We start from the raw sequence: 12,792 nt of genomic DNA on the forward strand, positions 1-12,792 counted from the left end.
TACGACCTTCAATCATCATCTACTATGATGGAATAAGCACTAAGTTCACCAAATAAATCTGCATAACATATCAACAATGCGGAATCATGAGAAGAGATATAACTACAAATAGTTATAACAGATCAGCTGTATCAAAAATAAGTGGAATCAGTTGGTCATGTATCAGATCCCAATAAGTCAAGCTTCAATGTATATATACGACTGTTGAAAATGTAAAGTAACAACCGATCAGGTAGATAATTTCTGCAAACGTTTCAATGACAGTAACCTAGCGTGCATCTGAGTATGAACTTCTAAGCTGTTATATTTGGTGTCATGACTCATAGATGTATGATGTATCCATACTTGGTGTTCTGGATTTACCCTATTCAGCGGCAACAGTCTAATGCAGTGGGATACCTCTAATCACTCTGAACTCAGGCAATCAACTGTATGTTTCAAGATATCACTATGCATTTATAGTTCTATACGTCTAATGTATCCACTATCTCTGTAGCTTAACCACTATTGAGAATATCAATGCACTTAGGTAGGTAGCATAAGTACAGTGTATTTGCATACAATTAATGAGCAGGGAAAGTTGGTAGTGTAGCTAGTACTTAGTAGTATAATGAGTTAGAAGGATCCATGCAAAATTTAATATAAGCAAGTTCCATACCCGACTCTAAGACGCCATCCTCCTTCTCTTCAGCTCCAAGTGTAGATGGATCCATATCAATCGGTGTCCTCAACCAGTTCTGTAGGAGAATCAATGCTTCCACAGTTCGGGTCTTAAAGAACTTCGGAAATGACCAAGTATTCGCTTTCCAGTACTGAAAGCGGATTCACTTGCAACTGAAGAGACGGGAATAACAAGTATGTCTCTTGCTATAAGTGACAGAATATCAAATCTTGCAGCATTGCTTTTCCACCAAGTCAATATATCAAACTTTGAACCTTCTTTCTTGTCTTTTGTTGGTGAGTAAATCTGCTCCGATAAGTATCTTTCCACCTCGGATTTGTCAAAATCCTCCATTGTAGACAACTGGGTTTTACGTTCTTCTCTATGGTCCTTATATCTTCTCTTTCTATGTAACGTAGAACTAGAACTAGAGATCGCTTGACTAGGACTACCACCAATTTCACCTACAGATTCTGACGAGGCTAACACACTTCCTACAACTGCATATTCTGCCTTATAAGCTGTAAATAATTCATTAAAATCCTCTTTCACTTTATCTAACCAATTTTTTACCAATCTTTGTTTCATCCAAGGAATATCATGCATAATCAAGTCTTCTAGTATTACTTGCAGTCCACGTTCTTTTTCTCTTGGATCAAGAAGCACCGCAATAAAAAATAAAGGATTCATGTTCTTATACTCACCCCAATACTTGTCGTATTTAAGAAACATCTTCTCACCCATATGGCTTAAGTGAGGATCATAATGAGCTTTTTTCCATTCATTTAACTCTCCACGTACATCACAAATTTCCTCCAAAAATGTATGCGAAGTGACATACGTAGAACCATAAATCTCTACAGTGGCTTCAAAAAATACCTGTAGAAACAGTTCTAATTGTTATCTAAGTAAGCATCAAAAGTTGTCTAGAAAATGTGCAAAAAAAACATAAACACAGACGAGGAAAGAAATGATAAATAACTCTGGTTCTGAATTTCGAGTTGTCTTGTTAACTCGGAAGCATCAAAAAAAAATTCTAATTTATTCAAATTTCGTTCAATACCAGTTCTATGCTTTGGATCATACATCATGGAAGTAGAACAAAGAGACAACTTAGACAAGATGGGTTTTTCACGTATACCAAATACCGATTATTCAACCATATTTTTGGAAAAAATATAATAAGTTCACAGTATAATAAGAAAACGAGGAAGTCATGAATCACACCCCATATATTCCTGCTATCTGCGATATTGTGGGCATATGGGCAGTGAATAAAGAATTATAGCCCCAAATGATATGTCTCTCAACTAGTGTCTACAACATATATATTCATTGATCATATACCAGAAATGTGGTTCTATTGGGCATCAATCCATTATGTTGGAACAGTCACATCAATGACAAGAGATTAAAAAGTTCAAAATTCAAAATATGTTTCAAATGAAATTAAAAATTGAAGCAGCAAATAAGGTTTCGTTCTAAATGTATGTTCTCACATTCTAATTTAACATAGTCATAAAGGATAACACAAGTTTCTCGATTTTTCGAGATAGTGAGTTTAGAAGTTTAGAAGTTGTTCTAAGGTGACTTCTGTCATACTCGATTTTTACAAGTATGCTCTTGACTACTGAGAACCAACTGATTTTCCCAAGTTTAAAGAGAATGAGACTTAACATACCTGTAGAAACTGAACTAGGACTCGAGCATTAGCCCAGTCATACTTTTCAGGAGCATGCACGCGAGGCTTTTTCTTCTTGGCTTTTCTTCGACCAGATAAGGGTTCTTCAGGAGCATCAGAATCAGAAGAACTGGATTCTAATTTATCGGGAATATCTGTACTGTCAATATCATCAACATTATCACCCATTACTGGTTCATCGGGAATATCGAAGATAAATCTCTCACGAAATGATTTATCTGACCGTCCTAGCCTTATAAAGACCTTTTCATATTTTTCCGCTGCATCCAACATCAAGTAAATAGAGTTCCATCTTGTTTTCACATCTAACACTAATCCCTTTTTGTATTCCATTCTTTCAAGAAATAAGGCATCTAAAAACTTCTTCATTCTAGCAGGAGGTCGTGACGTATTTAACCACTGACCTGATTCTACGCACTGAAGTATGATACTTCTTCAATCCATCCTTAACAACTAAAGCTAATACGTGGGCAACACACCTGACATGTAAATGTTTACCTCCAACAATTGACGATCCCCAACTTACAACTTTCTCTGTGACATATTCAATTGTTTTTTTATTTGCAGTTGCATTATCAAGAGTAATGGTGAACACTCTCTCCAGTCCCCACTCTATCAAACATTTCTCCAATGCTCTTCCAATGTGCTCACCTCCATGACTAGTGATTAAACAAAAACATATGATTCTTTTGTGTAACTTCCAGTGGTCATCGATAAAGTGAGCAGTAACTACCATGTAGTTGTAGTTCTGAATGGATGTCCAAGTATCGGTTGTGAGACAAACTATGACCTTGTTCATCTTGAAATAATTCACCAAATTAGCCTTTTCACTCACAAACAGTCTGCAGATATCACGATAGACGGTCATCCGCGATGGAAGTTTGAACCTCGGCTCAAGATATCTACAAAATGCTATAAATCCTTCTCATTCAACCATTCGGAAAGACTGTTCATCTGTGATAATGAACTTTACTAAGGCTCTCCTAGATGCATCTTGACAGAACGTAACCCCAACCGTTTGCTACTCATCTCTCATATTGCTAGGCTGACCGAGAGAGTGTTGTTCCAACTGCGCAGATTCTAATGTATCCAAATACTTTTGACACTTAGGCAAATGATAGTTCAAATTTGATGTTCCATACTTCTTACCACCAGCCTTATATTTACCACCTTCACAGTAGTTACACTCCCCCCATGTAATAGCAGCTTCATCAACACTCTTTTTGAAATGCCCCATACCCAAGATGTCCTCTTACGCTTCATACTTTCTCTGACCTCAGGTTGAGAAGATGGTGGAGGTGGAGGTGGCGGAGATGCAACAACACTGACCTTTCGTTGTACAGATTGAGATGCAGCTTGAGAGGGAATAGGAGGTCTCATTGACATCACTTCTGTAATCTCAACCATGTTTCCTCACACTAAGCCTGCACAAACTAAACCATGTTTACTGACTTTTCCTGATGTGAAGACTAGTCTCAAAAGAAATTCAATGACATCAATATTACAATACAATAACTAAAAGCCAACCAGTTGCTATATCCGAGACAACCAATTTTTCAAAACAAAATCAATAACAAAACACAAAGCTCTGGTTCAAGGAAAATAAAGAAAGCTGACAACAAATTTGTTTGCTTTTATGACATTGTTTATACATAATATAATCAGATGGTTGATGATTGACAACCACAGCACCAATCTAGTATGAACCTAAATTTTTCGATGTAATATATATGACCTATGGTTATGACCATATATTGACAATAGCTCACTCCCAAATGCTACTGAGCATAGCATATCAATTTCTAGGGTGAAACAGTATTGAGCTGCCTCAAATGCCTCAGCACCTAACAATAGAACTGCCAAGAGACTACGACAACAGATCTAGAGACAAGTAGCAGTGTATATCACAGAAATCCATGCAGATTCATTCTCTTGAGAATCCAACAAAGGAAAAGTTCTAAACTAAAGGACAAGTTCTAAACTAAACCATGCATAATAACATTCGAAACATTAAAAGCAGATGAGAATTAACACAATCAAGTATCAGCAGATAAGGGTACCCAACAAGCTGAAAGTTCAGCCTACATCATAGCTTAACTTCCTAACAACATAATGAGCAACCCCACATAAAAATTACTTCAACTACACAAAACCCTCCTAGTATTTGGGTAAAAAATTGGAAAAAGAAATATGGGTTTAGTGAATTTTCACCTGAAAATTAGTTTGGATTTCAAATCAAGAATTTGCACACTCAGATTCCTCGTATTTTGCAACAAATTCATATCAAACAATGTACATCAATAATCTCAATTAAGATTAGGTATGATTGGAATTATGTCTAATCAATCATATATTGGAACTGTCCTAATCAATTAAGATTACCTAATATCGTATCCTACAACATGCATGAAATCGTAAAACCCTATGATTTTTTCAATCAATTTTAACACAAAAAAATAAAATGAAACAAAATCAACTTTGAAGTTAGATCTTACCTTGAATCAACCGAGTGGAGGGTTCTCAACGAGATCCGTTAACAGCTTTGAATTTGATATGTAACTTGAGAGGTGTGAGAGGTACTGGTAAATCAGATAAAGAAGGGTTTTATGCTTCTGTGTTATAGCTTCACAAGAATCATCCTCAAACCCTAGCTATTAATCTCAAAGCCATTGATGATTTCGGGTATTTCAAAGATTTACCTGAGATTCTATTGAAAAAGAACTGGGTGGAAGAAATGGTTGAAGGTGAAAACGAGAAATGATAATTTTCTGGTTAGATTTAGATCGATTTGACAAAAGAAATGGAGTTAACATTTTACCCCTTGTTTGTTTTAAAATAACGGTACATTGGACACGAGACAGAAGAAAAGACAGGGATTATTTGGTCTTTTACATATATTAGGCGGGTAAGCGGGTAGGATAGGATAATTTCGGGTTTTATCCGTCACCCTACCCATTTGACGACGGATAAGATAAATTTTAACCGTCACCCTATCCGTCAATATCGGATAGAATAAGATACGGATAAAAATTGTGATGGATAGAATATGTGCACCCCTAGTTCCTACTAAAAGTTTCCCCAGTGATAGAGCAATGATCTGGCGCCAATTTTCTTACACTAGCTACATAAGGGCGCACCACTTGGAATAGCTGGACCTATTCTAAAATTGGGATATTCCCTGTTTATAAAACAATATAATTATTCAGAGTGGAGGTAAATTTAACCTACAACTTTAAATTAATTACTAAGGGACAATTAATTATTAACTACTCCATCTGAAGGTCCATCCCTCACTGACCGTGCTCTTCTAACTACAGTGTATTAATACCCAAAATGTCGTCTTTCTAGGTATCGCCTGTAGCATACTCCCTCCGTTCCATTGTTAACTGACGTAGTTCAAATTTGCACAATTTTTAAGGCTACCAATGGAAAAGAATATTTTTAAACATATTTTATAATTATACCTTTATAGATAATAATTAGTGAAATTTTGAAATGATTTATTTATCAAACTACACTATTGATGTTCGCAAACTTTATACCATTGAAAAGCATTTTAAAACACCTACGTAACAAATATAAATATGCCTATCAAATTATGCATATTTCATATATTTCTTATAATCAATTAAAAGAATAATTTAAGAAATATCTCCTTGTTTAGTGATATAGGTCACTTAACAATGTGACAAAATCCAAAAATTAATAGGGCGGCCGAGGGAGTATTGAATTTGAATTAGGAAGACACACAAATGGTTTGGGCATAATAAAATTGGGAAACTGCTTTCTTATCCAGGAAACATAACAAAATTTTGGCATAAGGATATTTTGGGACTTAATGGGAAATCGAGGTTTAGTGGTTAGGCAAGGTTAGCTGCTTAGTGATCAGGCAAGGTTTATCTTTGTCCCGGGTAGCGATATAATCCATACCGTCCAAATTAAATAGCGGATGTCGGTCGCTAAAATTATCATAAACTAATACACCTATGAGTAGGTTCCAAAATGGGATATACCTGTGCATTAGTACCCATGGGCATGGCAGGAGTACGAACATCTGTGCAAACCACTATGAGACCGCGAATGTCCACCAGCATACTTAATTACTTATCTACAAATAATATTACTCAAAAATACTACCGAACTAACGAAGACTCGTTCTTAATGATCAGCGCCCAAAGTTCTCCAGCAACCCAAACCATCACAAAACACTTGAAAACTTCTTGTAAACAACAAGCACGCCTAGGATACATTACTCGATAAACTCACTCAGGATGCATTGCCCTTTTATATTCTTCTCTCTACTCTACATAATTAACTCTTATATTCAATGATCTTACTATGAATAAAAGGACCCTTGTATTTGTTCGAGAAGTTCTTGCTGTTGAGAGCTGATAAGGGTTCTTGAATGATTACGATGGATTGAGTTGGATGTGTTTTGAGAAACAGCCTAGCTACCTTTTCTAATCCCATATACACTCAAACGCTTTTTAATTTCCACAATTCTTCGCCAAAAACCCGTGACTTATAAGGGTTGATACCAGCTCTAATAAGGGCTGATACCAGTCCATATAGGACAAAAAAATCCAGGCGATCCTGACCATTGGATTGATGGATTGGTATCAGTCCTTAGTAGAGCTGATATCAGCCCCTACTAGGCGATCAAAAACCAACAAAAAGAGTTATTTTTCTTCACTTATTTATCTCGTTAAAGTTTAATTAAAGATCCCGATAATGATTAATGATTGGAGGACTTCGATGGTGGCCAACAATTCTAAAGACCCCTAAGAACTAAGCCGTATATTGGTTTAGTAGTTAGTTTAGGTTCTTCTTTTGCCCGGCCGCACGTAATCTCTAACGTCAAAAAAATAATAAGATGCTTAAAATCAACGTTCACCTTTGACTCAAAATCAAATCCCCAATAGTCAATCGAGATCGTAGGATGACCGAAATCAATGGTCTTAATTGACTCATAGACAGACAATCTTCTTCCTTATAATATAGATTCTTGATGCTGTATGTGTTGGTCTTATGGAAACTCATTTTGATTACAAAGGAAGGCATTTAAATAGGTTTCACCAATTTACGCCCCATACTTTTCCTATTTACCACACACATTAATTGCCACCCCTAATTATCCTATTTACCACCCAAATATATTCTAAATTATCCTAAATACTACCCTCATATATTTTGACTTATATTTTTACGCCCTAAATTCTTTTTTCCACCTCCAACATTTAAAAACCCTAGAAACCATGTTCCTCCAGGCAGCACTCCTTTATTTTCCTCAAGTTTCTGATCTTCAACTTGTTAACACAGTGACGAACAAAATAAACTTGAATACGCCAATTTATGAACCACTATGACTGTTTAGGACAGTTTTATCATTGACGACTACAAAGTGATTTATACAGTGACGAGAAACTCAAGGAAATTAGTAATCTGGACTGTTCACGACAATAACTTTTCTTAATCCTTTTGTTCTATATTGGATTGTTCACTTGAATTAATTGCTATAAATTTTGTGGTTTTCTGGACGACTATGGACAGTAGTATTCTGGCACCATGACTGGTTTTCCACTTAAAAGTTTTGAAATTTATTTCGTCAAGATCACTTCATAGTTTATTCACACACCAAGTTTTATCCGCATATTAATACTTTTTCATAGATTTTCTTCCCAGTTTTTCAATAGTTCATGTGTTTCAACGAATTAAACAATAAAAACATAAGTAATTTTTTTTTGGTGTACTATGAAAACAAATTTTAGTTTAGGGTTTATATTTCTTAATGATTTGTTAATGAAGAAGGAGATCGTCGAAGAAGATAAATTGGTCAAAAAGAACTGGCAATAGTGATGGTCAAATTAATTTGACTTTTATAGGTGGTAAATAGGAAAAAATAGAATTGAAAAAAAAAATTATTTTAGAATTTTTGAAAGAGTGGCAAATAGAAAAAGCATAGGTGGCAAATAGGTAGAACCTTTAAATATATCATCAAAATTGTTAACTCTATGTATAAACCTTTTGCAAGTAATTCTAAAGCATAAATTTCTTACGAACGCTATTTTGTCCGTTAGTATTACTTCTTTGCGTTTTTTTCTGTACAGGCCTGTTAATTCATCTTATGCTTCCAATATAATCATTCTATTTTGGCTGGGGTGGTGTCATTTGTTGCGTCAAGGAATTGTATAATTCACTTCATCATCCATTAAATGCATTTCGAAGGCCATATATTGCAACTTCAGTTCGGTTTTCAGGTGCATACTTTAAAATTCTTATCTTGAATACCTTTTCTTGGACTTGATAAATATTCAGATTATTGAATCTGAGTGCAGGTTACTTTCCTCTTCCTGCAGTTGAGAGCAAATTGTAAACTCATCTAAATTTAAAGAAAGGAATCTGAAGAATGGTACTGAAGTTGCAGTACTATTCTACGTTTAACAACTTTCATAAACCCTAACTATACCTCACTTTCTAAACCCGTAAACCCTAGCCGTGTCCTACCACAATTTTCAAACCCATCTCCAACTCTTTGCAGCATTCACATCCTGTAAACTTGCATCAGCCTTCAAATTTCGTGTCTTCACAGACGCATCGACAGTGAACATCACCGATTGTTTTAACCATTTAAAGTTTATAAACGAGATTTATTCTTTTGGATGTTGAATCGTTTGAATTATGCAGGCGTATGCAACTCATTCTAAAATAAACAATGTAAATTCGAAGTTTATGTTTCACAATTCTTTGTTTTGATGACCAAATATTAAATCTGAATTTGTAATTACCTCTGAAAAGTCCTTCCATATTTCCATCTTGACTGCTAGACCGTAGTTTTATAGCTGAACTTTAGAGTAGACGTATTTTTCGTTGCAAGTTTTGGAGCTGGAAGCAACAGATATCGAAATTTAGCTGGAGAAAGTCGTTATTTGGCGGCATAGCTGCTAGTCAGTCGTCTGTTGCAAACAGGAGAGTGAATTATCTATTTTGCTAGGATTTGTGGGCACAGTAAGTCAGTACCTGAAAATTTTGTGCAAGCTGTTAAAGAACATGCTACAGGTAAAGATAAGAAAAATTTTAATCGCACTGAGCTTCGGAAATAAGACATTTGCTAGGATTTGTTGTGAGGAAAAGAGTTACGACACTAAAGATCCCCAAGTATATTAGGAGTGTTCCATATTAATCACGGATTTGTTGTGAAGAAAAGAGTTACGGCACTAAAGAGCTATAAGTATATTAGGAGTATTACATATTAATTATCGATATCAAAGGGCAGGGTGAACTGAGATCTTCCATCTACGTAACTGGATGACCTAAAAGGTAGTTGCAGTTGCTCAATCTGTTTGAAGGGGTATGTTTACTTGGGATAATAGTGTTGGCTAATAAAGCTAGAAATCCTCTATTAAAAACCCACATAAAAATCAGCCAGGAGCCATAGCCTTATCCAAGTAGAAGGTTGATCGATGCACATCTCATACATCCGGAGTTTACTATGCAAACCTGCTGCTACTTTTAAAAGACACGAATAATCTTAAACTTATTATTAGATAAAGTAATAATCAGTTAGCCAATATATACAAACAAATTCACAACTGTTGTTCCCATTGAATAATATGTGAACTAAGTTTTTTGTAGATGTAAATCAGGAAACATCTTTAATCTATTCGACTTCATGTTAGAATTAAACACCATATACATGTTGAGTGATGCATACCTCAGTGCAGAAACATCTCCAGAACATCTCCAGTCCATGCTAATTCATGTTATATGATGAATGAGTTATGAAATTTGTTATGGTGTAAAAGGGGGTACATTAATGAATTTTGGAGGTCTTCCAGCGTTAACATCTGGTCAAAAAGCCTGAAAACAATCAAATCAGGTGGCAGATGTAATAGATAAGAAAACAAAAGTAGCATTCAATCATAAAAAATCCAAGGTATGAAACAATAACTGAAAATAAGTTGTAAAAGCCTAGGATACATTCCTGAATGAGCTATAAAAACAAAACAAAAAAAGAATTTTCTTGTGTCAAAGAGCCATGCCTTAATGAGTTCTCAAAGTCTTTTGTTTCAACATGGAAAGTTGTCCAAACAACTCATAATTCATCGTCATATACGACTAATTAATACATGTCTAATCACATGAAAATTTTTGTGCCATCTGCGAGAATCGAACCCACAACTACATGGTTGTAAACCATGTGCTCTACCAATTGAGCTAAGACAGCAAATAGCACCATCTTAAAACCCTCAGATTCTTGACGAACCGGATACTTATTACCTTTTAGAAATTCTGGCTTGCCATCTATGCATATAAAGAAGAACCCGAACATTTCCGTATCTTAGAATCAAATTATCATTATGGGAAAGTTCCACCATTAATTGTAAAATTAGATGTTTTTCAGTTAGCTTCTATCTAAGAAGGAGAAGTTCCAACCATTAATGCAATTTCGCTACCTTAAAGTCTTCTCCTTTCAAGATGGCTTTGCATCAGGGGCCTTTTATAGTACACATGCATAGTAACCCAATAGAAATGGCCAAACACAATTAGAAGAGAGTCATGAATAAGTTTTGATTTATGTACCTATAAAGCATTTAAAGTTCAATATTTAAAAGCACATTATAAAATCAAGTAGAATTAAGCTGTCCTAGATAGAGTCTGACCACGATAAGATATTTAAAACCGAAGTTTCAAGTTATCAGTAGCATTCGCTTAAAGTTCAGCATATCCAATGGATTCACCTCGACCAATCTTTCCCAAATAAAATATTGAAGAAAAACTGAGACCATCTGAAATTATGATTTATTATCCGAATAAATTTCAATCTTATCCCGTTCATACCATTATTATATCTAAGAAAAACATCAAAATATGCTTAACATAAGCAGGTACAGGGGAAAAAGGATTACCTAGAACTACCTTCAAAAGAGTAGAAACTTTATCCTCATTTTAGCTTGTAACTCAGATGAGCTATATATTACACAGTCTCACTGTAGCATTGGGCAAACACACTATTCTGCAGAAAATTTGACCACATTTTAAAAGGTATCAAATCATAATCCTAAACATCTATAGTTTGTGTTACTAACAATTGTTGAACTACAAATATGCAAAGCATGGGAAGAGTATGCATAAAGAAGTAAACAGTAATGTTTAAATTGTAGTAATGTTTACATACTTTAAGTGTAGCAGTGATAAACATTTAAATCATAGAAATGTTTTATTTTGAAAATCATAAGATATAACACTTCCATATGGTAGAACTGATCATCCCATGTGAACCCTATACCGAAATGTCAACCGAAAAATCAAAAACCCTAAACCCCAAATTACATATTCATTAATTATCAGGAACACCCTAGTCAAGCTACTTTAGTGAACCTACTTATAAGAATTACAATGAAACCGTTATGAAACTTACATGTCAATCACCAAATGGAATCATGACAGAGGAAACTGAGCATAGAATTTTATTTATGTGTGTTCACTGTTTCTCATAGTTCTTATTAATTAGGAATGTCCTTCTAGTAATTAACAATAACACACTAAGGTCTCTGCTTTGTAATTAGGAATGTCATTCTAGTAATTAATACAGCCTGATCCTGGAACATTATTAAGACAGTATCACACTATGGTCTCTGCTTCTATTAAGAAAATCCTATCATAAGAAAATCCTATCGCACCTTTCCATATAGCTATAGCATTCACATCAAATAAACCCTAGTTAAATTGGTTAAAATAAATTCGAATGATTTCAATAATTCTAGCACGGGCATCTGCTATACAAACATAGTCAAAATCAAATTTTATACAATTAATGAATTAATTGACGATTAGAAACACATCCATTAACAACATCGTTCTCAAAAATGGGTTCTGCGCGAGTCACTGTTGCGTTCTATGTCTCTCTGCTCTGGGTTTCAACGATTTGTTAGCAGAAACTCAAATTGGAAGACTGCTGAAGTAAAATTGAACATAAAATATTTATAAGGATGAGATCTTTTAAATCAATTTAACACCGAAATAAAAGGGGAAAGATTTGGTTGAAACTTCAATACCTGACAGATGATTTTCCTCTGTGCTTCTTCGTCCTGTGAATGAGTCTCCATTGTAGGGATGGCCATTGGCCCCACCCAAACCCATCCCCGTGGGTACCCGTCTCTATTGGGTAGGGTTTTATCCGTACAAATGGGGTTGGGTATGTGTAATATCCGAAATCAGTGAAGTGGGAATGGGGCGGGGATGGGATTCTAGGTCCCCGTCCCATACCCACCCCGTACCTTTCCATTTTAGGGTTTTATATTTTTAGTTTTAGGTATTTTAATCCTACGGTTCATATTAACGGAAACAAAGTATAAAAGAAAACGTAAAAATTTTATCTAATTTTTTATTTTATTCTTATCAATTTATCATCTACTACCGGCGGCAAGGA

The 12,792-nt window shown here is 35.0% G+C and overlaps 1 protein-coding gene, 1 long non-coding RNA gene and 1 other non-coding gene across 3 annotated transcripts; all 3 read right to left on the reverse strand.

The window, feature by feature from the left end:
* Window positions 1-748: 748 nt before the first annotated feature.
* LOC113334530 (zinc finger BED domain-containing protein RICESLEEPER 2-like) lies at window positions 749-2,696 on the reverse strand. Its single transcript, XM_026580766.1, has 2 exons — window positions 2,343-2,696; window positions 749-1,540 (listed from the first exon to the last, which is right to left on the reverse strand). The coding sequence occupies exons 1-2, from the start codon at window positions 2,694-2,696 to the stop codon at window positions 749-751; spliced, it is 1,146 nt and encodes a 381-aa protein (XP_026436551.1).
* A 6,458-nt stretch (window positions 2,697-9,154) lies between these two features.
* On the reverse strand, window positions 9,155-11,382 carry LOC113334716. Its single transcript, XR_003352898.1, has 3 exons — window positions 11,270-11,382; window positions 10,075-10,220; window positions 9,155-9,380 (listed from the first exon to the last, which is right to left on the reverse strand). It is a non-coding gene; the product is annotated as an uncharacterized LOC113334716 (long non-coding RNA).
* TRNAV-UAC lies at window positions 10,515-10,587 on the reverse strand. Its single transcript has one exon. It is a non-coding gene; the product is annotated as a tRNA-Val (tRNA).
* Window positions 11,383-12,792: the final 1,410 nt, after the last annotated feature.

This window comes from Papaver somniferum, unplaced genomic scaffold (genome assembly GCF_003573695.1).
Source record: "Papaver somniferum cultivar HN1 unplaced genomic scaffold, ASM357369v1 unplaced-scaffold_137, whole genome shotgun sequence".
Taxonomy (NCBI): domain Eukaryota; kingdom Viridiplantae; phylum Streptophyta; class Magnoliopsida; order Ranunculales; family Papaveraceae; genus Papaver; species Papaver somniferum.